Source organism: Motacilla alba, unplaced genomic scaffold (genome assembly GCF_015832195.1).
Source record: "Motacilla alba alba isolate MOTALB_02 unplaced genomic scaffold, Motacilla_alba_V1.0_pri HiC_scaffold_28, whole genome shotgun sequence".
Classification (NCBI taxonomy): Eukaryota; Metazoa; Chordata; class Aves; order Passeriformes; family Motacillidae; genus Motacilla; species Motacilla alba.
This window is the reverse complement of record NW_024037374.1, coordinates 10413-36554: the sequence shown is the minus strand read 5'-3', so window position 1 is coordinate 36554 and position 26142 is coordinate 10413. Positions and strand designations below refer to the sequence as shown.

The 26142-nt window shown below is 57.5% G+C and overlaps 2 protein-coding genes and 1 long non-coding RNA gene across 3 annotated transcripts in view; 1 reads left to right on the top strand and 2 right to left on the bottom strand.

Moving 5' to 3' along the window:
* LOC119696247 (chromodomain-helicase-DNA-binding protein 8-like) overlaps nt 1-25426 on the bottom strand; it is a 39295-nt gene extending 13869 nt beyond the window's left edge. Inside the window, exons 1-12 of the mRNA XM_038125970.1 lie at nt 25242-25426; nt 21743-22027; nt 21434-21517; nt 21287-21341; nt 21100-21225; nt 19200-19376; nt 17219-17362; nt 14658-14911; nt 10009-10170; nt 7769-7964; nt 5891-6058; nt 1297-1476 (exon numbers count right to left, since the gene is read on the bottom strand). Coding sequence (XP_037981898.1) covers nt 1297-1476; nt 5891-6058; nt 7769-7964; nt 10009-10170; nt 14658-14911; nt 17219-17362; nt 19200-19376; nt 21100-21225; nt 21287-21341; nt 21434-21517; nt 21743-22027; nt 25242-25411 — 2001 coding nt within the window. The 5' untranslated portion in view covers nt 25412-25426. The remainder of the gene's footprint in view (nt 1-1296; nt 1477-5890; nt 6059-7768; nt 7965-10008; nt 10171-14657; nt 14912-17218; nt 17363-19199; nt 19377-21099; nt 21226-21286; nt 21342-21433; nt 21518-21742; nt 22028-25241) is intronic.
* LOC119696419 lies at nt 13722-14574 on the top strand. Its single transcript, XR_005255581.1, has 3 exons — nt 13722-13739; nt 13967-14160; nt 14556-14574. It is a non-coding gene; the product is annotated as an uncharacterized LOC119696419 (long non-coding RNA).
* Nucleotides 25427-26066: 640 nt separating the features above from the next.
* The window catches only part of LOC119696246 (fructose-bisphosphate aldolase A-like), a gene marked incomplete at its 5' end in the record, with an annotated part of 10214 nt that continues 10138 nt past the window's right edge, over nt 26067-26142 (bottom strand). The window contains one exon of the mRNA XM_038125969.1: nt 26067-26090. Within this exon, the coding sequence (XP_037981897.1) occupies nt 26067-26090 (24 nt within the window). The remainder of the gene's footprint in view (nt 26091-26142) is intronic.

Sequence of the window (26142 nt, the reverse complement as noted above, 5' to 3'; positions counted from 1 at the left end):
CTCCCTGGTGGCCACCCAGCCCCACCTGGACACACCTGGAACCCCCCCAGCCCCACCTGGACCCTGCCCAGCTCCACCCAGCCCCACCTGGACACACCTGGACCTTGTGGGACCCCACCTGGACACACCTGGACCTGGTAGGACCCCACCCAGCCCCACCTGTACCTCGTGGGACCCCACCCAGCCCCACCTGGACCTCATGAGACCCCACCTGGACACACCTGGACCTTGTGAGCCCTCACCCAGCCCCACCTTGACCCCACCCAGCCTCACCTGGACCTTGTGGGACCCCACCTGGACCCCGTGGGACCCCACCTGGACACACCTGGACCCTGCCCAGCCCCACCTGGACACACCTGGACCCTGCTCAGCCCCACCTGGACCTCATGGGACCCCACCTGGACACACCTGGACCACATGGAACCCCACCCAGCCCCACCCACCCCCACCTGGACCCCGCCCGGCCCCGCCTGGCCCCACCTGGAGACACCTGGACCTTATGGGACCCCGCCCAGCCCCACCTGGACCCCGCCCAGCACCGCCCAGCCCCACGTGGACCTCATGGGACCCCACCTGGACACACCTGGACCTTGTGGAACTCCCCCCAGCCCCACCTGGACCCCGCCTGGCCCCACCTGGACACACCTGGACCCCGTGGAACCCCACCCAGCCCCACCCACCCCCACCTGGAGACACCTGGACCCCGCCCAGCCCCACCTGGACCCTGCCCAGCCCCACCCAACGACACCTGGACCTCATGGGACCCCACCCAGCCCCACCTGGACCCCGTGTGACCCCACCTGGACCCCGCCCAGCCCCACCTAGACCTTGTGGGACCCCACCCAGCCCCACCTGCACCCCGCCCAGGCCCACCTGGACCTCATGAGACCCCACCTGGAGACACCTGGACCTCATAGGACCCCACCTGGACCCCATGGGACCCCACCTGGACACACCTGGACCTCATGGGACCCCACCTGGAGACACCTGGACCTCATGGGACCCCGCCCAGCCCCACCTGGACCCCGCCCAGCCCCACCTGGACCCCATCTGACCCCACCCGAACCTTGTGGAACCCCACCTGGACACACCTGGACCCCGCCCAGCCCCACCCACCCCCATCTGGAGACACCTGGACGTGGTGGGACCCCGCCCAGCCCCACCTGGACCCCACCCAACCCTACCTGGACCTCGTTAAACCCCACCTGGACACACCTGGACCTCACCCAGCCCCGCCCAGCACCTCGTGTGACCCCACCCGGCCCCCGCCCGGCCCCGCCCGGCCCTGGGGCGCACCTTGGCGAAGGTGGAGCCCTTGCCCTCGCTCTCGATGGTGATGGTGGTGGTGCGGCGCAGCAGGATCTGCTCGATGTCCTCCTCGCAGAACTTGGCGCCCTCGTCGTCCTCGTCCATGATGGCGGCGTAGGCGCCCTTGCGCAGCAGGTCCTCGATCTCCTTCTTGGAGAACTGCTGGATCTGCGGGCGCGGCACCGGCGGGTCACCGCGACGCGGGGGACGCCCCGAGACCCCTCATGGACCCCAAAATCCCTCCAGACCCCAACTGGAGACCCTCAACTGGAGAAACCCAACTTTGGAGAACGTCAACTTGGACAATCTCAACTGGAGAACTGCTGGATCTGCGGGCGCGGCACCGGCGGATCACCGCGACGCGGGGGACACCCCGAGACCCTTCGTGGACCCCAAAACCCTTCCAGACCCCAACTGCAGAACCCCAACTGGAGAAACCCAACTGGAGAACCTCAACTTGGAGAAACCCAACTTTGGAGAACGTCAACTTTGGAGAACCTCAACTGGAGAACCTCAACTGGAGAACTGCTGGATCTGCGGGCGCGGCACCGACGGATCACCGCGGTGAGGGGACCCCAAAACCCCTCATGACCCAACTGGAGACCCTCAACTTGGAGAAACCCAACTTTGGAGAACGTCAATTTTAGACAACGTCAACTTTGGAGAACCTCAACTGGGAGAACGTAAACTTTAGAGAACGTCAACTTTGGAGAACCTCAACTGGAGAACCTCAACTGGAGAACTGCTGGATCTGCGGGCGCGGCACCGACGGATCACCGCAACGGGGGGGACACCCCGAAACCCTTCATGGACCCCAAAACCCTTCCAGACCCCAACTGGAGACCCTCAACTGGAGAAACCCAACTTTGGAGAACGTCAACTCGGACAATCTCAACTGGGAGAACCTCAACTGGAGAACTGCTGGATCTGCGGGCGCGGCACCGGCGGGTCACCGCGACACGGGGGACACCCCGAGACCCCTCATGGACCCCAAAACCCTTCCAGACCCCAACTGGAGACCCTCAACTGGAGAAACCCAACTTTGGAGAACGTCAATTTTAGAGAACGTCAACTTTGGAGAACCTCAACTGGAGAACTGCTGGATCTGCGGGGCGCGGCACCGATGGATCACCGCGGTGAGGGGACCCCGAAATCCCTCCAGACCCCAACTGGAGACCCTCAACTGGAGAAACCCAACTGGAGAACCTCAACTGGAGAACTGCTGGATCTGCGGGCACGGCACCGGCGGGTCACCGCGACGCGGGGGACACCCCGAGACCCCTCATGGACCCCAAAATCCTTCCAGACCCCAACTGGAGACCCTCAACTTGAAAAAACTCAACTGAAGACGCTCAACTTTGGAGAACGTCAACTTGGACAATCTCAACTTGGAGAAGCTCAACTGGAGAAGCTCAACTTTGGACAATGTCAAGTTTGAAGAACGTCAACTTGGACAATCTCAACTGAAGAACTGCTGGATCTGCGGGCGCGGCACCGGCGGGTCACCGCGACGCGGGGGACCCCGAAACCCCTCATGGACCCCAAAACCCTTCCAGACCCCAACTGGAGACCCTCAACTGGAAGAACCCCAACTGGAGAACCTCAACTTGGAGAAACCCAACTTTGGAGAACGTCAATTTTAGAGAACGTCAACTTGGACAATCTCAAGTGGAGAACTGCTGGATCTGCGGGCGCGGCACCGACGGATCACCGCGGTGAGGGGACCCCAAAACCCCTCATGACCCAACTGAAGACCCTCAACTGGAGAAACCCAACTTTGGAGAACGTCAATTTTAGACAACGTCAACTTTGGAGAACCTCAACTGGGAGAATCCCAACTGGAGAACCTCAACTGATCTGAAGAACCCCAACTGGAGAAACTCAACTGGGAAAGCTCAACTTTCAACAACCTCAACTTGGAGAACCTGGAGAACCTCAACTGGAGAACCTCAAGTGGGAGAAACTCAACTGGAAGAACCTCAACTTTGGAGGACCTCAATCTGAAGAACCCCAACTGGAGAAACTCAACTGGAAAAGTTCAACTTGGACAACCTCAACTGGCAGAACCTCAACTGGAGTAGCTCAACTTTGGAGAACGTAAACTTTAGAGAACGTCAACTTTGGAGAACCTCAACTGGGAGAACGTCAACTTTAGAGAACGTCAACTTTGGAGAACCTCAACTGGAGAACCTCAACTGGGAGAACTGCTGGATCTGCGGGCGTGGCACCGATGGATCACCGCGGTGAGGAGACCCCAAAATCCCTCCAGACCCCAACTGGAGACCCTCAACTGGAAGAACCTCAACTCCGAAGAACCCCAACTTTGGAGAACCTCAACTTTAGAGAACATAAATTTTGGAGAACCTCAACTGGAGAACCTCAACTGGAGACCCTCAACTGGAAGAAACTCAACTTTGGAGAACGTCAACTTTGGAGAACCCCAACTGGGAGAATCCCAACTGGGAGAACCTCAACTGGAGAACCTCAACTGGACAAACTCAACTTTGGAGGACCCCAACTTTGGAGAACCCCAACTTTGGTAAACCTCAACTTAGAAGAACCTCAACTTGGAGCACTTCAACGTTGAAGAACCCCAACTTGGAGGATCCCCACCTTGAAGAACCTCAACTTCGGAGAACCCCAACTTGGAAAAACTCAACGTTGAAGAACCCCAACTTTGGAGCACCTCAACTTCGAAAAAACTCAACTTCTAAGAACCTCAACTTCGGAGAACCTCAACTTTGGAGAACCCCAACTTTGGAGAACCTCAACTTGGAGCACCTCAACCTTGAAGAACCCCAACTTTGAAGAATCCAAACTTTGGAGCACCTCAACTTTGGAGCACCTCAACTTTGGAGAACCTCAACTTTGAAGGATCTCCAACTTGAAGAACCTCAACTTTGAACAACCACAACTTGGAGAACCTCAACTTTGAAGAACCTCAATGTTGAAGAACCCAAACTTGAAGAACCTCAACTTTGAAGAACACCAACTTGAAGAACCCCAACTTTGGAGAACCCCAACATGAAGAACCCCAACTTTGGAGAACCCCAACTTGAAGAACCTCAACTTTCTACAACCTCAACATGAAGAACTTCAACTTGAAGAACCTCAACTTGGGAAAATTCAACTTGGAGAACCTTAAGTTTGGTAAACCTCAACGTGAAGAACCCCAACTTGAAGAACCCCAACTTGGAGGATCCCCACCTTGAAGAACCTCAACTTTGGAGAATCTTAACTTGAAGAACCTCAACTTTGGAGAACCCCAACTTGAAGAACCTGAACTTTGAAGAACCCCAACTTGGAAAAACTCAACGTTGAAGAACCCCAACTTTGGAGAACCCCAACTTTAACAACCCCAACTTTGAAGAACCCCAACTTGGAAAAACTCAACGTTGAAGAACCCCAACTTTGGAGAACCTCAACTTGCAGAACCTCAACTTCGAAAAAACTCAACTTTGGAGAACCCCAACTTTGAAGGATCCCCAACTTGAAGAACCTCAACTTGAAGAACCCCAACTTCAGAGCACCCCAACTTTGGAGCACCCCAACTTTGGTAAACCTCAACTTAGAGAACCTCAACTTTGGAAAACCTCAACGTGAAGAACCCCAACTTGGGAGAACCCCAACTTTAGAAAACTCCAACTTGGGAGAACCTCAACTTGAAGAACCTCAACTTTCTACAACCTCAACTTTGGAGAACCCCAACTTTGAAGGATCCCTAACTTGAAGAACCTCAACTTTGAACAACCACAACTTGGAGAACCTCAACTTTGGAGAACCTCAACTTGGAGCACCTCAACTTTGAAGAATCCAAACTTTGGAGCACCTCAACTTTGGAAAACCTCAACTTTGGAGAACCTCAACCACAAGAACCTCAACTTTGAAGAACCTCAACTTTGAAGGATCCCCAACTTGAAGAACCTCAACTTTGAACAACCACAACTTGGAGAACCTCAACTTTGAAGAACCTCAATGTTGAAGAACCCAAACTTGAAGAACCTCAACTTTGAAGAACCCCAACTTGAAGAACCTCAACTTGGGAAAATTCAACTTGGAGAACCTCAAGTTTGGTAAACCTCAACGTGAAGAACCCCAACTTGAAGAACCCCAACTTGGAGGATCCCCACCTTGAAGAACCTCAACTTTGGAGAACCTCAACTTTGAAGAATCCAAACTTTGGAGCACCTCAACTTTGGAGAACCTCAACTACAAGAACCCCAACTTGAAGAACCTCAACTTTGAAGGATCCCCAACTTGAAGAACCTCAACTTTGGAGAACCTCAACTTGAAGAACCTCAACTTTGAAGAACCTCAACTTGGACAACCTCAACTTTGGAGAACCTCAATGTGAAGAACCTCAACCTGCAGAACCGCAACTTGAAGAACCCCAACGTTGAAGAACCTCAACTTTGGAGAACTCAACGTTGAAGAACCTCAACTTTGGAGAACCCCAACTTGAAGAACCTCAACTTTGAAGAACTCAACGTTGAAGAACCCCAACTTCGGATCACCCCAACTTGGGATCACCCCGCCCCGGCCCCCCAGGCCACCCCAGCCCACCGCGGTCCCCGGCGCTGACCCCGGCGATGCTGCCCTCGCGGCCGCTCATGGACTGCAGCACGGCCTTGTCCAGGCCCAGCTTCAGGCTGGCCTTGTCGAACATCTCGCGCTCGTAGGAGTTGCGCGTGATCAGCCGGTAGACCTTCACCGCCTTGCTCTGCCCGATGCGGTGGCACCGCGCCTGCGCCTGCGGGGACGCGCCCGGCAGGGGGTCAGCGCCGGGGGGCGCCGGGACACGGCGCCGGGACCCCAAAGCCACCCCGAGATCACAAACCCTGGTAGACCCCATCCCACCACCCCAAAATCCCACCCTGAGACCCCAAAATCCCACCACGAGACCCCAAACCCCAACTTGAGACCCCAAACTCCACCTTGAAACCCCATCCCACCACTCCAAATCCCACCCTGAGACCCCAAAATCCCACCCTGAGACCCCAAAACCACCCTGAGACCCCAAATTCCACCCCGACACTCCAAAATCCCACCCAGAGATCCAAAAATCCCACCCAATGACCCCAAAGCCACCCCGAGACCCCAAAATCCACCTTGAGACCCCATCCCACCACCCCAAATCCCACCCTGAGACCCCAAACCCCACCCAACGACCCCAAAATCCGGCCCTGAGACCCCAAAACCCCACCTTGAGACCCCAAACCCCCAGCAGACCCCATCCCACCACCCCAAAGCCACCCTGAGACCCCAAAATCCACCTTGAAACCCCATCCCACCACCCCAAACCCCCACCCAAAGACACCAAAATCCCCTGAGACCCCACCCCACCACCCCAAAACCCACTGAGACCCCACCCCACCACCCCAAACCCCCCTGAGACCCTACCCCACCGCCCCAAATCCCAACTCCACCACCCCAAAGTCCCAACCTGAGACCCCAAAATCCCACCCCAAGACCCCAAACCCCACCTTGAAACCCCATCCCACCACCCCAAATCCCACCCTGAGACCCCAAAACCCCACCCTGAGACCTCAAACCCCACCTTAAGACCCCAAACCCCAACTTGAGACCCCAAACCCTTGGTAGAGCCCATCCCACCACCCCAAACCTCCAGCAGACCCCACCCCACCACCCCAAAACCCCCTGAGACCCCATCCCACCACCCCAAACCCCTGTGAGACCCCACCCCACCACCCCAAACCCCCATCCCACCACCCCAAACCCCAACCCAACCACCCCGAACCCCCCTGAGACCCCACCCCAGCACCCCAAACCCTTGATAGATACTGTCCCACCACCCCAAACCCTACTGAGACCCCACCCCACCACCCCAAACCCCTGCCAGCCCCCACCCCACCACCCCAAACCCCCACCCAATGACCCCAAACCCCCGCCAGACCCCACCCCACCACCCCAAACCCTACTGAAACCCCAACCCACCACCCCAAAACCCAACCCAACCACCCCAAACCCCCAGGAGACCTCACCCCACCACCCGAAAACCCCCCTGAGACCCCAACCCACCACCCCAAAACCCCACCCCACCACCCCAAACCCCCAGGAGACCCCATCCCACCACCCCAAACCCCCGTGAGACCCCACCCCACCACCCCAAAACCCCACTCAATGACCCCAAACCCCCAGGAGACCCCAACCCACCACCCCAAACCCCCATCCCACCACCCCAAACCCCCCTGAGACCCCACCCCACCACCCCAAACCCTTGATAGATATTGTCCCACCACCCCAAACCCCTGGGAGACCCCACCCAACGACCCCAAACCCCTCTGAGACCCCACCCAACGACCCCAAACCCCTCTGAGACCCCACCCCACCACCCCAAAACCCCATCCCACCACCCCAAACCCTTGATAGATCCTGTCCCACCACCCCAAACCCCCGTGAGACCCCACGCCAGCGCCCCGAGCCCCCCGGGGCGGCGCACCTGGAGGTCGTTCTGGGGGTTCCAGTCGGAGTCGAAGATGATGCAGGTGTCGGCGGCCGTCAGGTTGATGCCCAGCCCGCCGGCGCGCGTGCACAGCAGGAAGACGAAGCGGTCCGAGTCGGGCCGGCTGAAGCGGTCGATGGCCGCCTGCCGCAGGTTGCCGCGCACGCGCCCGTCGATGCGCTCGTACGGGTACCTGCCGGGGGGACGACGGCGTCACCGCGGTCGCCGAGGCCGCCGCGGGGCTCCGGGGGTCCCAAAAGCCGAGGGTGACCCCGGCTGGGGACCAAAATCTCCTTTTTTTCTCTTTAAACCTAAATTTTTCCATGTTTTTGCTCAAAATCCCCGTTTTTCACCCCAAACTCTGACTATTTCTGGATGAGGAAGTCCTCCAAGATGTTTAGATAGACCTCCGGGATGGCCAGGTGGAGCTCCAAGGTGTCCAGGTGGACCTCCACCTCCCATTTTTCTCCACTTTTTCCCCATTTTTCTCCATTTATCCCCATTTTCCCCATTTTTTTTCCCATTTTTCCCCATTATTTCATATTTTTTCCGTTTTTCCCAAACCCGCCCGTTTTCCCCCCAAACCCCGCTGACCGTTTCTGGACGAGGCACTCCTCCAGGATGTCCAGGTGGACTTTCAGAATGACCAGGTGGACCTCCACCCCCCATTTTTCTCCACTTTTTCCCATTTTTTTGCAATTTTTTCTCCATTTTTTACCCTTTTTTCCCCGTTTTTCCCCATTATTTCATTTTTTTTCATTTTTCCCAAACCCGCCCGTTTTCCCCCCAACCCCGCTGACCGTTTCTGGATGAGGCAGTCCTCCAGGATGTCCAGGTGCACCTCCAGCTCCCATTTTTTCCCCATTTATCCCCATTTTTTCCCTTTTTTTTTTGTTTTTTTCCCATTTTTTTTGTTTTTCTCCCCATTTTTTCCGTTTTTCCCAAACCCGCCCGTTTTCCCCCAACCCCACTCACCGTTTCTGGATGAGGCACTCCTCCAGGATGTCCAGGTGGACCTCCACGCCCCGTTCTTCTCCCGTTTTATCCCGTTTTTCTCCATTTTTTCCCTTTTTTTTTGTTTTTTTTCCCATTTTTTTTGTTTTTTTTCCCAATTTTTTTCCGTTTTTCCCAAAATCCCCCCTTTTCCCCCCAACCCCGCTGACCGTTTCTGGATGAGGCACTCCTCCAGGATGTCCAGGTGGACTTTCAGAATGACCAGGTGGACCTCCACCTCCCATTTTTCTCCATTTTTACCCCATTTTTCTCTCAATTTTTCGCCTTTTTTCTCATTTTCCCCATTTTTTCCCAAACCCGCCCGTTTTCCCCCCCAAACCCCGCTGACCATTTCTGGACGAGGCACTCCTCCAGGATGTCCAGGTGGACCTCCACCTCCCATTTTTCACCCATTTATCCCCATTTTTTTGCAATTTTTTCTCCATTTTTTCCCCATTTTTTCCCCGTTTTTCCCCATAATTTCATTTTTTTTCCATTTTTCCCAAAATCCCCCGTTTTCCCCCCAAACCCCGCTGACCGTTTCTGGATGAGGTAGTCCTCCAGGATGTCCAGGTGGACCTCCAGCTCCCGTTCTTTTCCCGTTTTTCTCCATTTTTTACCATTTTTTGCCCATTTTTTTCCCCATTATTTTATATTTTTTTTCATTTTTCCCAAACCCGCCCGTTTTCCCCCCAAACCCCGCTGACCGTTTCTGGATGAGGCACTCCTCCAGGATGTCCAGGTGGACCTCCACCTCCCATTTTTCTCCATTTTTCTCCATTTTTACCCCATTTTTTCCCTTTTTTTTTGTTTTTTTCCCATTTTTTTTTGGTTTTTTCCCATTTTTCCCGTTTTTTCCCAAACCCGCCCGTTTTCCCCCCAAACCCCGCTGACCGTTTCTGGACGAGGCACTCCTCCAGGATATCCAGGTGCACCTCCACCTCCCATTTTTCCCCCTTCCCTTTCCCAAAACCCCAATTTTTTCCTGTTTTTCCCCATTATTTCATTTTTTTTTCATTTTTCCCAAAACCCCCCGTTTTCCCCCCAAACCCCGCTGACCGTTTCTGGATGAGGCAATCCTCCAGGATGTCCAGGTGGACCTCCACGCGCTGTCCTTTTCCTCATTTTCCCCATTTTTTGCAGTTTTTTCCCCCAAAACCCCATTTTTTCCCATTTTTTCCCCATTATTTCATTTTTTTTCCATTTTTCCCAAAATCCCCCGTTTTCCCCCCAAACGCACTCACCGTTTCTGGATGAGGTAGTCCTCCAGGATGTCCAGGCAGCGCACCATCTGCGAGAAGACCAGCACCTTGTGGCCGCCGGCGCGCAGCCGCGGCAGCAGCTTGTCCAGCAGCACCAGCTTGCCGGCCGAGCGCACCAGCGCCTGCAGCGCCAGGTCCGGCGGCGCCGGCGCGGGCAGCGAGGCGCGCAGCTCCGCCACGATCTGCTCCTCCGCACCTGGGACAGGTGAGGGACAGGTGAGGGACAGGTGAGACACAGGTGGGACCATTGACCATCACTGACCACCTGTGGATCCATCAAACCATCCCCAAGATCAACCCATGATCCCCATGAGGCGCGCAGCTCGGCCACGATCTGCTCCTCCGCACCTGGGACAGGTGAGGGACAGGTGAGACACAGGTGAGACCATCACTGACCACCACTGACCAGCACTGACCAGCACTGACCAGCACTGAAACCAACCCATGACCCCCATGAGGCACGCAGCTCCGCCACGATCTGCTCCTGCGCACCTGCCACAGGTGAGGGACAGGTGAGAGACAGGTGAGACACAGGTGGGACACAGGTGAGACCATTGACCATCATCACTGACCATCACTGACCAGCACTGAAACCAACCCATGACCCCCATGAAGCACGCAGCTCCGCCACGATCTGCTCCTCCGCACCTGGCACAGGTGGGACACAGGTGAGACACAGGTGAGACCATCACTGACCATCACTGACCAGCAGCGACCAGCAGTGACCATCACTGACCACCACTGACCAGCACTGACCAGCACTGACCAGCACTGAAACCAACCCATGACCCCCCATGAGGCGCGCAGCTCGGCCACGATCTGCTCCTCCGCACCTGGGACAGGTGAGGGACAGGTGAGACACAGGTGAGACCATCACTGACCATCACTGACCAGCAGCGACCAGCAGTGACCATCACTGACCATCACTGACCATCACTGACCATTGCTGACCACCACTGAAACCAACCCATGACCCCCATGAGGCGCGCAGCTCGGCCACGATCTGCTCCTCCACACCTGGGACAGGTGGGACACAGGTGAGGGACAGGTGGGACACAGGTGAGACCATCACTGACCATCACTGACCAGCAGTGACCACCTGTGGATCCATCAAACCCCCCTGAGATCACTCTATAAGCCCCCTTGAGGCGCGCAGCTCGGCCACGATCTGCTCCTCCGCACCTGCCGCAGGTGAGGGACAGGTGAGACCACTGACCACCATCACTGACCACCTGTGGATCCATCAGACCATCACTGAAACCAACCCATGACCCCCATGAGGCGCGCAGCTCGGCCACGATCTGCTCCTCCGCACCTGGGACAGGTGAGGGACACAGGTGAGACCATTGACCATCATCACTGACCATCACTGACCACTACTGACCAGCACTGACCAGCACTGACCAGCACTGACCATCACTGAAACCAACCCATGACCCCCCTTGAGGCGCGCAGCTCGGCCACGATCTGCTCCTGCGCACCTGCCACAGGTGAGGGACAGGTGAGACACAGGTGAGACCATCACTGACCATCACTGACCACTACTGACCAGCAGTGACCACCCATGGATCAATCAAACCATCCCCAAGATCACCCCATGACCCCCATGAGGCGCGCAGCTCGGCCACGATCTGCTCCTCCGCACCTGGGACAGGTGGGACACAGCTGAGACACAGGTGGGACACAGGTGAGACCATCACTGACCATCACTGACCATCACTGACCACCACTGACCAGCAGTGACCATCACTGAAACCAACCCGTGACCCCCATGAGGCGCGCAGCTCGGCCACGATCTGCTCCTCTGCACCTGCCGCAGGTGGGACACAGGTGAGGGACACAGGTGGGACACAGGTGAGACCATTGACCACCATCACTGACCACCTGTGGATCCATCAAACCTCCCCTGAGATCACCCCATGACCCCCCATGAGGCGCGCAGCTCGGCCACGATCTGCTCCTGCGCACCTGGGACAGGTGAGGGACAGGTGAGGGACAGGTGAGACCACTGACCACCAGCACTGACCATCACTGACCATCACTGACCACCAGGTGTGCCCAGGTGTATCTGTGTGTACCCCAGGTGTGCCCAGGTGTACCTGTATGTGTCAGTACTGGTACCCAGGTGTGCCCAGGTGTGCCCAGGTGTGCCTGTATATGTCAGTACCCGTACTTAGGCATGCCCAGGCATACCCAGGTGTGCCCAGGTGTGCACAGGTGTATCTGTGTGTGCCCGTACCGGCACCCAGGTGTGCCCAGGTGTGCCCAGGTGTGCCTGTATGTGTCAGTACCGGCACCCAGGTGTGCCCAGGTGCGCCCAGGTGTGCCTGTATGTGTCAGTACCGGCACCCAGGTGTGCCCAGGTGTGCCCAGGTGTATCTGTGTGTGTCAGTACCGGTACCTAGGTGTGCCCAGGTGTGCTCAGGTGTATCTGCGTGTACCCCAGGTGCGCCCAGGTGTGCCCAGGTGTATCTGTGTGTGTCCATACCAGCACCCAGGTGTGCCCAGGTGTGCCCAGGTGTGCCCAGGTGCGCCCAGGCGCTCACCGTTGATGAGGTAGGGGTGGTTGCAGCACTTGCGCAGCTCCATCATGGTGTTGAGCAGGTTGGGCACGTTGCCGTGCCCCGCCCCGCGCGCCAGGTAGGCGAAGTTGCGCTCCAGGATGGCGCCGCCTGCGCCCAGGTGTGCCCAGGTGTGCCTGTGTGTGTCAGTATCGGTACCCAGGTGTACCCAGGTGTGCCCAGGTGTGCCCAGGTGTATCTGTGTGTGTCAGTACCGGTACCCAGGTGTGCCCAGGTGTGCCCAGGTGTATCTGTGTGTGTCAGTATCGGTACCCAAGTGTACCCAGGTGTGCCCAGGTGTACCTGTATATGTCAGTACCGGCACCCAGGTGTGCCCAGGTGTGCCCAGGTGTGCCCAGGTGTGCCCAGGTGTATCTGTGTGTGTCCGTACCAGCACCCAGGTGTGCCCAGGTGTGCCCAGGTGTGCCCAGGTGTGCCCAGGTGTGCCCAGGTGCTCACCGTTGATGAGGTAGGGGTGGTTGCAGCACTTGCGCAGCTCCATCATGGTGTTGAGCAGGTTGGGCACGTTGCCGTGCCCCGCCCCGCGCGCCAGGTAGGCGAAGCTGCGCTCCAGGATAGCGCCGCCTGTGCCTAGGTGTGCCCAGGTGTGCCTAGGTGTACCTGTGTGTGTCAGTACCGGTACCCAGGTGTGCCCAGGTGTGCCCAGGTGTATCTGTGTGTACCCCAGGTGTGCCCAAGTGTGCCCAGGTGTACCTGTATGTGTCAGTACCGGTACCCAGGTGTGCCAAGGTGTATCTGTACGTGTCAGTACCAGTACCCAGGTGTGCCCAGGTGTGCACAGGTGTATCTGTGTGTGTCCGTACCGGCACCCAGGTGTGCCCAGGTGTGCCCAGGTGTGCCCAGGTGTGCCTGTACGTGTCAGTACCCATACTTAGGCATGCCCAGGCATACCCAGGTGTGCCCAGGTGTGCCCAGGTGTGCCCAGGTGTGCCCAGGTGCTCACCGTTGATGAGGTAGGGGTGGTTGCAGCACTTGCGCAGCTCCATCATGGTGTTGAGCAGGTTGGGCACGTTGCCGTGCCCCGCCCCGCGCGCCAGGTAGGCGAAGTTGCGCTCCAGGATGGCGCCGCCTGCGCCCAGGTGTGCCCAGGTGTGCCCAGGTGTGCCTGTATGTGTCAGTACCGGCACCCAGGTGTGCCCAGGTGTGCACAGGTGTACCTGTGTGCACCCCAGGTGTGCCCAGGTGTGCACAGGTGTATCTGTGTGTGTCCATACCAGCACCCAGGTGTGCCCAGGTGTGCCCAGGTGTGCCCAGGTGTATCTGTGTGCGTCAGTACCGGTACCTAGGTGTGCCCAGGTGTACCCAGGTGTACCTGTACGTGTCAGTACCGGCGCCCAGGTGTGCCCAGGTGTACCCAGGTGTGCCCAGGTGTGCCCAGGTGTGCCCAGGTGCCCCCAGGCGCTCACCGTTGATGAGGTAGGGGTGGTTGCAGCACTTGCGCAGCTCCATCATGGTGTTGAGCAGGTTGGGCACGTTGCCGTGCCCCGCCCCGCGCGCCAGGTAGGCGAAGTTGCGCTCCAGGATGGCGCCGCCTGTGCCCAGGTGTGCCCAGGTGTATCTGTGTGTACCCCAGGTGTGCTCAGGTGTACCTGTATGTGTCAGTACCGGTACCCAGGTGTGCCCAGGTGTGCCCAGGTGTGCCCAGATATATCTGTATGTGCCTTCAAGTGTGTCCAGGTGTGCCCAGGTGTGCCCAGGTGTGCCTGTGTGTACCCCAGGTGTGCCCAGGTGTGCCTGTATGTGTCAGTACCGGTACCCAGGTGTGCCCAGGTGTACCTGTATGTGTCAGTACTGGTACCCACGTGTGCCCAGGTGTGCCCAGGTGTGCCTGTGTGTACCCCAGGTGTGCTCAGGTGTGCCTGTATGTGTCCGTACTGGTACCTACGTGTGCCCAGGTGTGCCCAGGTGTGCCCAGGTGTGCCTGTATGTGTCAGTACCGGTACCCAGGTGTGCCCAGGTGTATCTGTACGTGTCAGTACCAGCACCCAGGTGTGCCCAGGTGTGCCCAGGTGTGCCCAGGTGTGCCCAGGTGCGCCCAGGCGCTCACCGTTGATGAGGTAGGGGTGGTTGCAGCACTTGCGCAGCTCCATCATGGTGTTGAGCAGGTTGGGCACGTTGCCGTGCCCCGCCCCGCGCGCCAGGTAGGCGAAGTTGCGCTCCAGGATGGCGCGGTAGAGGCGCTTCTGCGCGTTGGTCAGCTCCACCTCGATGATGGTCTCCTGCTTGGGCGCCAGGTTCTTCTCCACGTCCTCCTTGAGCCGCCGCAGCATCATCGGCTTCAGCAGCGCCTGCAGCTTCTGCACCTGCGCAGGTGAGACAGGTAACACAGGTGAGACAAATAAAGCATCATCGGCTTCAGCAGCGCCTGCAGCTTCTGCACCTGGGGAGACAGGTGAGACACAGGTGAGACAAATAAAGCATCATCGGCTTCAGCAGCGCCTGCAGCTTCTGCACCTGCGCGGGTGAGACAGGTGAGAGACAGGTGAGACAGGTAAAGCAGCACGGGCTTCAGCAGCGCCTGCAGCTTCTGCACCTGTGCAGGTGAGACAGGTGAGATACAGGTGAGACAGGTGAAGCAGCATGGGCTTCAGCAGCGCCTGCAGCTTCTGCACCTGCGCAGACAGGTAACACAGGTGAGACAGGTAAAGCAGCATGGGCTTCAGCAGCGCCTGCAGCTTCTGCACCTGCGCAGACAGGTAACACAGGTGAGACAGGTAAAGCAGCATGGGCTTCAGCAGCGCCTGCAGCTTCTGCACCTGCGCAGGTGAGACAGGTAACACAGGTGAGACAAATAAAGCATCATCGGCTTCAGCAGCGCCTGCAGCTTCTGCACCTGCGCAGGTGAGACAGGTGAGATACAGGTGAGACAGGTGAGTCAACTGAGATACACGTGAGATACAGATCAGGCAAGTAAGATACAGGTGAGATGGTGAGACAGCTGAGACAGGTAAAATACAGATGAGACAGCTGAGACAGGTGAGATACAGGTGAGACAAGAGAAACAGGTGAGATACAGGTGAGACAGGTGAGACACATGAAATATAGGTGAGACAGATGACACAGGTAAGATACAGGTGAGACAGGTGAGACAGGTAAGATACAGGTGAGACAAGTGAGACAGGTAAGACAGGTGAGACAGGTAACACAGGTGAGACACGTGAAAGTGCATGGGCTTCAGCAGCGCCTGCAGCTTCTGCACCTGCGCAGGTGAGACACACCTGTCACACCTGGACAAGCTCTGGGGACTACCCAGAGATGGCTACGAGTGACTACAGCGACACCTGTCACACCTGAGAACCACTACAGCCACACCTGTCACACCTGAAAGCAGCTACAGCCACAGCTGTCTCACCTGGGAGCCACTACAGCGGCACCTGTCACACCTGGGAGCCACTACAGCCACACCTGTCACACCTGAAAGCGGCTACAGCCATACCTGCCACACCTGAGAGCAGCTACAGCCACACCTATCACACCTGGGAGCCACTACAGCCACACCTGTCACACCTGGAAACACCTGTCACATCTGGGCAAGGTCCGGGGACTACCCAGAGACGGCTACGAGTGGCTACAGCCACACCTGTCACACCTGAGAGCGGCTACAGCCACACCTGGCACACCTGAGAGCCGCTACAGCCACACCTGTCACACCTGAGCGATGCTACAGCCACACCTGGCACACCTGAGAGCGGCTACAGCCACACCTGGTACACCTGAGAGCACCTACAGCCACACCTGGCACACCTGGGACTGACTACAGCCACACCTGGCACACCTGAGACTGACTACAGCCACACCTGGCACACCTGAGAGCACCTACAGGCACACCTGGCACACCTGAAAGCACCTACAGGCACACCTGGCACACCTGAAAACAGCTACAGCCACACCTGAGAACGGCTACAGCCACACCTGGCACACCTGGGACTGACTACAGCCACACCTATCACACCTGAGAGCGGCTACAGCCACACCTGGCACACCTGAGCAGGCTTTGGAAGTCTCCAATCCACCCAGGTGTGCCCAGGTGTGCCCAGGTGTGCCCAGGTGTACCGAGGTGAGCCCCAAATCCTTTCACAAAGCCATAACACGACTTCAAACCCCTCCCAGCCCTCCCCAGGTGCCTCCCAGGTGTGCCCAGGTGCGCCCAGGTGTGCCCAGGTGTACTCAGGTACACCCAGGTGTGCCCAGGTGTGCTCAGGTGAGCCCCAAATCCTTTCACAAAGCCATAACATGACCTCAAACCCTTCCCAGCCCTCCCCAGGTGCCTCCCAGGTGCCTCCCAGGTGTGCCCAGGTGAGCTCAGGTGTGCCCAGGTGTGCTCAGGTGTGCTCAGGTGCGCCCAGGTGAGCCCCAAATCCTTTCACAAAGCCATAACATGACCTCAAACCCTTCCCAGCCCTCCCCAGGTGCCTCCCAGGTGTGCCCAGGTGCGCCCAGGTGTGCTCAGGTGTGCCCAAGTGTGCTCAGGTGTACCCAGGTGTGCTCAGGTGTGCCCAGGTGCGCCCAGGTGAGCCCCAAATCCTTTCACAAAGCCGTAACACGACCCCAAGCCCCTCCCAGCCCTCCCCAGGTGCGCCCCCAGGTGCGCCCCCAGGTGCGCCGCTCACCTGCTCCTCGGTCTTGAGGTCGCCGAAGTCCTTGAGGAACTCGGCCTCGGAGGGGAACTGCGAGGGCTCCAGGAAGTGCAGGAGGCTGAAGAGCTCCTCGACCGTGTTCTGCAGCGGCGTGCCCGTCAGCAGCACCTTGTGCTCCTGCAGGTGAGACACAGGTGAGACACAGGTGAGACAGGTGACACAGGTAATGAGAGAACATGTGATACAGGTGAGGTACAGGTGGGACAGGTGGGGCTGAAGAGCTCCTCGACCGTGTTCTGCAGCGGCGTGCCCGTCAGCAGCACCTTGTGCTCCTGCAGGTGACACAGGTGAGACAGGTGAGACAGGTGAGGGGAAAACATGTGATACAGGTGGGACAGGTGAGATACAGGTGGGACAGGTGAGGCTGAAGAGCTCCTCGGCCGTGTTCTGCAGCGGCGTGCCCGTCAGCAGCACCTTGTGCTCCTGCAGGTGACACAGGTGACACACAGGTGAGACACAGGTGACACAGGTAATGAGATAAATGGGTGATACAGGTGAGACAGGTGAGATACAGGTGAGATACAGGTGAGGTACAGGTGGGGCTGAAGAGCTCCTCGGCCGTGTTCTGCAGCGGCGTGCCCGTCAGCAGCACCTTGTGCTCCTGCAGGTGACACAGGTGACACAGGTGAGACAGGTAAGGAGAGAACATGTGATACAGGTGAGATACAGGTGAGATACAGGTGGGACAGGTGGGGCTGAAGAGCTCCTCGACCGTGTTCTGCAGCGGCGTGCCCGTCAGCAGCGCCTTGTGCTCCTGCAGGTAACACAGGTGACACACAGGTGTGACACAGGTGACACAGGTAATGAGAGAAATGGGTGATACAGGTGAGATACAGGTGGGACAGGTGGGACAGGTGGGACAGGTGGGGCTGAAGAGCTCCTCGGCCGTGTTCTGCAGCGGCGTGCCCGTCAGCAGCACCTTGTGCTCCTGCAGGTGACGCAGGTGACACAGGTGAGACAGGTAAGGAGAGAAATGAATGATACAGGTAGCCCAGGTGAGGAACAGGTAAGGCACAGGTGAAGGACAAGCGAGCGACAGGTGAGACGCAGGTAGGACAGGTACAACGCGGCAGAAAGCAGCTCGCAGTGCAAGCTCTTGACTTGGTCTGTGACTCCGAACACCTCAGGTGTGTGCCCAGGTGTGCCCAGGTGTGCCCAGGTGTGTCTCCTCACCAGGTCCATGTGCTTGAGGCTGTCCAGCAGCTTGCAGTGCCGGTTCTTGAGGCGGTGCGCCCCAGGTGTGTATCCCACCTGTACCCAGGTGTATCCCTGTGTACCCCAGGTGTGCCCAGGTGTGCCCAGGTGTGTGGCACTGACCAGGTCCATGTGCTTGAGGCTGTCCAGCAGCTTGCAGTGCCGCTTCTTGAGCCGGTGCGCCCCAGGTGTGTATCCCACCTGTACCCAGGTGTATCCCTGTGTACCCCAGGTGTGCCCAGGTGTGCCCAGGTGTGCCCAGGTGTGCCTACTCACCAGGTCCATGTGCTTGAGGCTGTCGAGCAGCTTGCAGTGCCGGTTCTTGAGGTGGTGTATGCAGGTATAACCCCAGGTATGACCCCAAACCCCCTCAGGTGTGTGCCCAGGTGTGCCCAGGTGTGCCCAGGTGTGCCCAGGTGTGCCTCCTCACCAGGTCCATGTGCTTGAGGCTGTCCAGCAGCTTGCAGTGCCGGTTCTTGAGGTGGTGTATGCAGGTATAACCCCAGGTATGACCCCAAACCCCCTCAGGTGTGTGCCCAGGTGTGCCCAGGTGTGCCCAGGTGTGCCCAGGTGTGCCTCCTCACCAGGTCCATGTGCTTGAGGCTGTCCAGCAGCTTGCAGTGCCGCTTCTTGAGCCGGTGCGCCCCAGGTGTGACCCCAGGTATGACCCCAAACCCCCTCAGGATGATCCCAAACCCCCTCAGGTGTGTGCCCAGGTGTGCCCAGGTGTGCCCAGGTGTGCCCAGGTGTGCCTCCTCACCAGGTCCATGTGCTTGAGGCTGTCCAGCAGCTTGCAGTGCCGGTTCTTGAGCCGGTGCGCCTCGTCGATGACCACGCAGCGCCACTGCACCTCGCGCAGCTCGGGGCAGTCGGACAGGATCATCTCGAACGTCGTGATCAGCGCGTCGAACTTGTACGCACCTGGGATCAGCCGGCCCTGCAGGTGAGACAGGTGAGACAGGTGAGACAAGTGGGACAGGTGGGACACACCCAGACAGGTGGGACAGGTGGGACAGGTGGGACAGGTGAGACACGGGTGGGGAAGGAGGGACAGGATCATCTCGAAGGTCGTGATCAGCGCGTCGAACTTGTACGCACCTGGGATCAGCCGGCCCTGCAGGTGAGACACACCCAGACAGGTGAGACAGGTGGGACAGGTGAGACAGGTGGGACAGGTGAGACAGGTGAGACAGGTGAGACACACCCAGACAGGTGAGACAGGTGAGACAGGTGAGACACGGGTGGGGAAGGAGGGACAGGTCAGACAGATAAGACAGGTGAGACAAGTGAGACACACCCAGACAGGTGGGACAGGTCAGACAGGTGGGACAGGTGGGACAGGTGAGACAGGTGGGACACGGGTGGGGAAGAAGGGACAGGATCATCTCGAAGGTGGTGATGAGCGCGTCGAACTTGTACGCGCCTGGGATCAGCCGGCCCTGCAGGTGAGACACACCCAGACAGGTGAGACAGGTGGGACAGGTGAGACAGGTGAGACAGGTGGGACAGGTGAGACAGGTGAGACAGGTGGGACAGGTGAGACACGGGTGGGAAGGAGGGACAGGATCATCTCGAACGTCGTGATCAGCGCGTCGAACTTGTATGCACCTGGGATCAGCCGGCCCTGCAGGTGAGACAGGTGAGACAGGTGAGACAAGTGGGACAGGTGGGACACACCCAGACAGGTGAGACAGGTGAGACAGGTGAGACACGGGTGGGGAAGGAGGGACAGGTCAGACAGGTAAGACAGGTGAGACAGGTGTGACACACCCAGACAGGTGAGACAGGTGAGACACAGGTGAGACAGGTGGGACCGGTCAGACAGGTAAGCCAGGTGAGACAGGTGTGATGCACTCAGGTGAGACAGGTGACACAGATAAGACAGGTAAGACAGGTGAGACAGATGAGACACACCCAGACAGGTGGGACAGGTGAGACAGACAAGTGAGACAAGTGGGACAGGTCAGACAGGTAAGACAGGTGAGGCAGGTGTGACACACCCAGACAGGTGAGACAGGTGAGACACAGGTGGGAAGGAGGGACAGGATCATCTCGAAGGTGGTGATGAGCGCGTCGAACTTGTACGCGCCTGGGATCAGCCGGCCCTGCAGGTGGGACAGGTGGGACAGGTGAGACAGGTGAGACAGGTGAGACACACCCAGACAGGTGAGACAGGTGGGACAGGTGAGACAGACAGGTGAGACAGGTAGGACAGGTGAGACGCACCCAGACAGGTGGGACAGGTGTGACACACCCAGACAGGTGAGACAGGTGAGACAGGTGAGACAGACAGGTAAGACAGGTGAGACAGGTGTGACACACCCAGACAAGTGAGACAGGTGAGACAGGTGAGACACATCCAGACAGGTGAGACAGGTGTGACACACCCAGACAGGTGAGACAGGTGAGACAGGTGTGACACATCCAGACAGGTGAGACAGGTGAGACAGGTGAGACAGACAGGTAAGACAGGTGAGACAGGTAGGACAGGTAAGACACACCCAGACAGGTGAGACAGGTGGGACAGGTGAGACACAGGTGGGGAAGGAGGGACAGGATCATCTCGAAGGTGGTGATGAGCGCGTCGAACTTGTACGCGCCTGGGATCAGCCGGCCCTGCAGGTGCACAGGTGTGCCCAGGTGTGCCCAGGTGAGCTCACCTTGCTGTCCTTGCAGTACATCTCGTACTGCTGGATCATCTGCCGGCTGCCCAGGCTGCCGTGGCGCGCACAGGTGTGCACAGGTGTGCCATTAACCCCATACAGGTGTGTCACAGACCCCATACAGGTGTGTCACAGACCCCATACAGGTGTGTTAGAGTGCCCAGGTGTGCCCAGGTGAGCTCACCTTGCTGTCCTTGCAGTACATCTCGTACTGCTGGATCATCTGCCGGCTGCCCAGGCTGCCGTGGCGCGCACAGGTGTGCACAGGTGTGCCATTAACCCCATACAGGTGTATTGTACACACAATAGAGGTGTGTTACAGCCCCCATACAGGTGTGTCACATGCCCAGGTGAGCTCACCTTGCTGTCCTTGCAGTACATCTCGTACTGCTGGATCATCTCCCGGCTGGCCAGGCTGCCGAGGCGTGCACAGGTGTGCCATTAACCCCATACAGGTGTGCCATACATACAATACAGGTGTGTTACAAGGCACAGGTGTGCCCAGGTGAGCTCACCTTGCTGTCCTTGCAGTACATCTCGTACTGCTGGATCATCTGCCGGCTGCCCAGGCTGCCGTGGCGCGCACAGGTGTGCACAGGTGTGCCACTAACCCCATACAGGTGTGTCACAGACCCCATACAGGTGTGTCACAGGTGTGTCACAGTGCCCAGGTGAGCTCACCTTGCTGTCCTTGCAGTACATCTCGTACTGCTGGATCATCTGCCGGCTGGCCAGGCTGCCGTGGTAGACGATGGTGTTCAGGCCCGTCCAGGTGCCGAACTCGCGCTCCCAGTTGGCGATGGTGGAGAGCGGCGCGATCACCAGGTAGGGGCCGCGCACACCTGCGCCGTGCACCTCCTGCAGGAAGGCGATCGACTGGATCGTCTTGCCCAGCCCCATCTCGTCCGCCAGGATGCAGTTCTGCCTGCAGGGGAGGGCACGGGTGAGGCTCACCTGGCGCAGGTGAGGCGCACCTGAGATACACCTAGCACAGGTGAGGTACACCTGGCACAGGTGAGGTACGTACAGGATACAACTGGGACAGGTAACATGCATCTAGGATACACCTCTGATACAGCTGGGACAGGTGAGACACACCTGGCGCAGGTGAGGCACACCTGAGATACACCTGGCGCAGGTGAGACGCACCTGGCACAGGTGAGGTACGTACAGGTTACACCTGGGACAGATAACCTACACCTGACATACACCTGGCACAGGTGAGACACACCTGGCGCAGGTGAGGCACACCTGAGATACACCTGGCACAGGTGAGACGCACCTGGCACAGGTGAGACGCACCTGGCGCAGGTGAGGTACACCTGGCACAGGTGAGGTACATACAGGTTACACCTGGGACAGGTAACCTACACCTGATATACACCCAGGATACACCTGGGACAGATAACCTACACCTGACATACACCTGGCACAGGTGAGACACACCTGGCGCAGGTGAGGTACGTACAGGTTACACCTGGGACAGGTAACCAACACCTGATATACACCCAGGATACACCTGGGACAGATAGCCTACACCTGACATACACCTGGCACAGGTGAGACACACCTGGCACAGGTGAAGTACATACAAATTACACCTGGGACAGGTAACATGCATCTAAGACACACCTCCGATACACCTGGGACAGGTGAGACATACCTGGCACAGGTGAGACGCACCTGGCGCAGGTGAGGTACACCTGGCACAGGTGAGGTACATTTAGGCTACACCTGGGACAGTAACATGCATCTAAGAGACACCTAGGATACACCTGGGACAGGTAACCTACACGTGACATACACCTGGCACAGGTGAGACACACCTGGCACAGGTGAGGTACGCATAGGCTACACCTGGGACAGGTAACGTGTGCCTAAGATACACCTGGGACAGGCAACATGCACTTAAGATACACCTAGGATACACCTGGGATAGGTAACATGCACCTGAGATACATCAGGGACAAGTGAGATGCACCTGGCACAGGTGAGGTACATGTAGGTTGCACCTGGGACAGGTAACATGTACCTAAGATACACCTAGGATACAGCTAGGGCAGGTAACCTACACCTGAGATACACCTGAGACACATAAAGTACACCTGAGATACACGTGGAACAGGTGAGGTACACCTGGCACAGGTAAGGTACAGCTGGCGCAGGTGAGGTACGTGTAGGTTACACCCGGGACACGTAACATGCACCTAAGATACACCTGAGACAGGTAAGGTACACCTGAGACAGGTAAGGTACACCTGGGATACACCTGGGACAGGTAACATGCACCAAAGATGCACCTGGGACAGGTAACCTACACCTGAGATAGACCTGGAACAAGTGACGTACACCTGGCACAGGTGAGACACACCTGGCACAGGTGAGGTACATGTAGGTTGCACCTGGGACAGGTAACATGCACCTGAGATACACCTGAGACAGGTAACATGCACCTAAGATACACCTAGGATACACCCGGGACAGGTAACATGCACCTGAGATACACCTGGCACAGGTGAGGCACACCTGGCACAAGTGAGGTACGTGTAGGTTACACCTGGGACAGGTAACGTGCACCTGAGATACACCTGGAAAAGGTAACATGTATCTAAGAGACACCTAGCATACACCTGGGACAGGTAACCTACACCTGAAATACACCTGGGACAGGTAAGGTACTCCTGGGACAGGTAACATGTACCTGAGACACACCTAGGATACACCTGAGACAGATAACCTACACCTGACATACACCTGGCACAGGTGAGACACACCTGGCACAGGTGAAGTACACACAAGTTACACCTGGGACAGGTAACATGCATCTAAGACACACCTCCGATACACCTGGGACAGGTGAGACATACCTGGCACAGGTGAGACGCACCTGGCGCAGGTGAGGTACACCTGGCACAGGTGAGGTACATTTAGGTTACACCTGGGACAGGTAACATGCATCTAAGAGACACCTAGGATACACCTGGGACAGGTAACCTACACCCGAGATACACCTGGCACAGGTGAGACGCACCTAGCACAGGTGAGGTACGTGTAGGATACACCTGGGACAAGTAATGTGCACCTAATATACACCTGACACAGGTAAGGTACACCTGAGATACGTAAGGTACACCTGAGACAGGTAAGGTACACCTGGGATACACCTAGGACAGGTAACCTATGCCTGACATACACCTGGAACAGGTAACATGTACTTAAGATTTACCTGGAACAGGTAACGTGCACCTAAGAGACACCTAGGATACACCTGGGACAGGTAAGGTACTCATGAGATACACCTGAGACAGGTAAGATACACCTGGGATACACCTGGGACAGGTAAGGTACACTTGGAATACACCTAGCGCAGGTAAAATACACCTGGGATACACCTGGGGCACGTAACATGTACCTGGGAAATAAGGTACACGTGAAACACACCTGAGACAGGTAAGGTACCCTCACCTGTCCCAGGTGTTTCCCCATTCCCAGCTGTGGTTACCTGTCCCAGGTGTGCTCACCTGTCCCCCAGGTGTGCTCACCTGTTGTACCAGTTGAAGAGCAGCCAGTTGACGCCCTCCAGCTGCTACTCCCGCACAGGTACCCTCACCTGTCCCGGCCCTTCCCCAGCCCCTCAGGTGTTCCCCAGGTGTGCTCACCTGTCTCACCTGTCCCAGGTGTGCTCACCTGTTGTACCAGTTGAAGAGCAGCCAGTTGACGCCCTCCAGCTGGTACTCCCGCAGCTGGCACCCTCACCTGTCCCGGCCCTTCCCCAGCCCCTCAGGTGTTCCCCAGGTGTGCTCACCTGTCTCACCTGTCCCCCAGGTGTGCTCACCTGTTGTACCAGTTGAAGAGCAGCCAGTTGACGCCCTCCAGCTGGTACTCCCGCAGCTGGCACCCTCACCTGTCCCAGCCCTTCCCCAGGTGTTGTTACCTGTCCCAGGTGTGCTCACCTGTCCCAGGTGTTCCCCAGGTGTGCTCACCTGTTGTACCAGTTGAAGAGCAGCCAGTTGACGCCCTCCAGCTGGTACTCCCGCAGCTGGCACCCTCACCTGTCCCAGCCCTTCCCCAAGTGTTGTTACCTCTCTCAGGTGTTGTTACCTGTCCCAGGTGATGTTACCTGTCTCAGGTGTGCTCACCTGTTGTACCAGTTGAAGAGCAGCCAGTTGACGCCCTCCAGCTGGTACTCCCGCAGCTGGTTGTGGTTCTTGTACTCGTGCGACGCCTCCAGCTTCTTCCAGGCGCCGGCCTGGGGGCGGGGCTGGGGACAGGTGAGACAGGTGAGGCACAGGTGAGTGACAGGTAACATACAGGTGAATGACAGGTGACAGGTGAGTGACAGGTGAGATACAGGTGACAGGTAAGTGGCAGGTGAGATGCAAATGAGTGACAGGTGAGATACAGGTGATACACAGGTGAGACACAGGTGAGACACAGGTGAGTGACAGGTGAGATACAGGTGACAGGTAAGTAGCAGGTGAGATGCAAATGAGTGACAGGTAAGATACAGGTGATACACAGGTGAGACACAGGTGAGACACAGGTGAGTGACAGGTGAGACACAGGTGGGACAGGTGAGACAGGTGAGACACAGGTGAGACAGGTGAGATACAGGTGAGACACAGGTGAGTGACAGGTAACATACAGGTAATATACAGGTGAGTGACAGGTGAGTGACAGGTGAGATACAGGTGACAGGTAAGTGGCAGGTGAGATGCAAATGAGTGACAGGTAAGATACAGGTGAGACAGGTGAGGGACAGGTGAGATACAGGTGAGCCACAGGTGAGACACAGGTGAGGCACAGGTGAGACACAGGTGAGACAGGTGAGTGACAGGTGAGACACAGGTGAGACACAGGTGAGACACAGGTGAGACACAGGTGAGCCACACGTGGGACAGGTAAAACAGGTGAGTCAGGTGAGACAGGTGGGTGGGCGTGGCTCGCCTTGGAGTGGGAGTGGCTCACCTGTATAGGGCGTGGCTCACCTGTATGGGGTGTGGCTCACCTGAAAGGGGTGTGGCTAATCTGGGAGGGGGC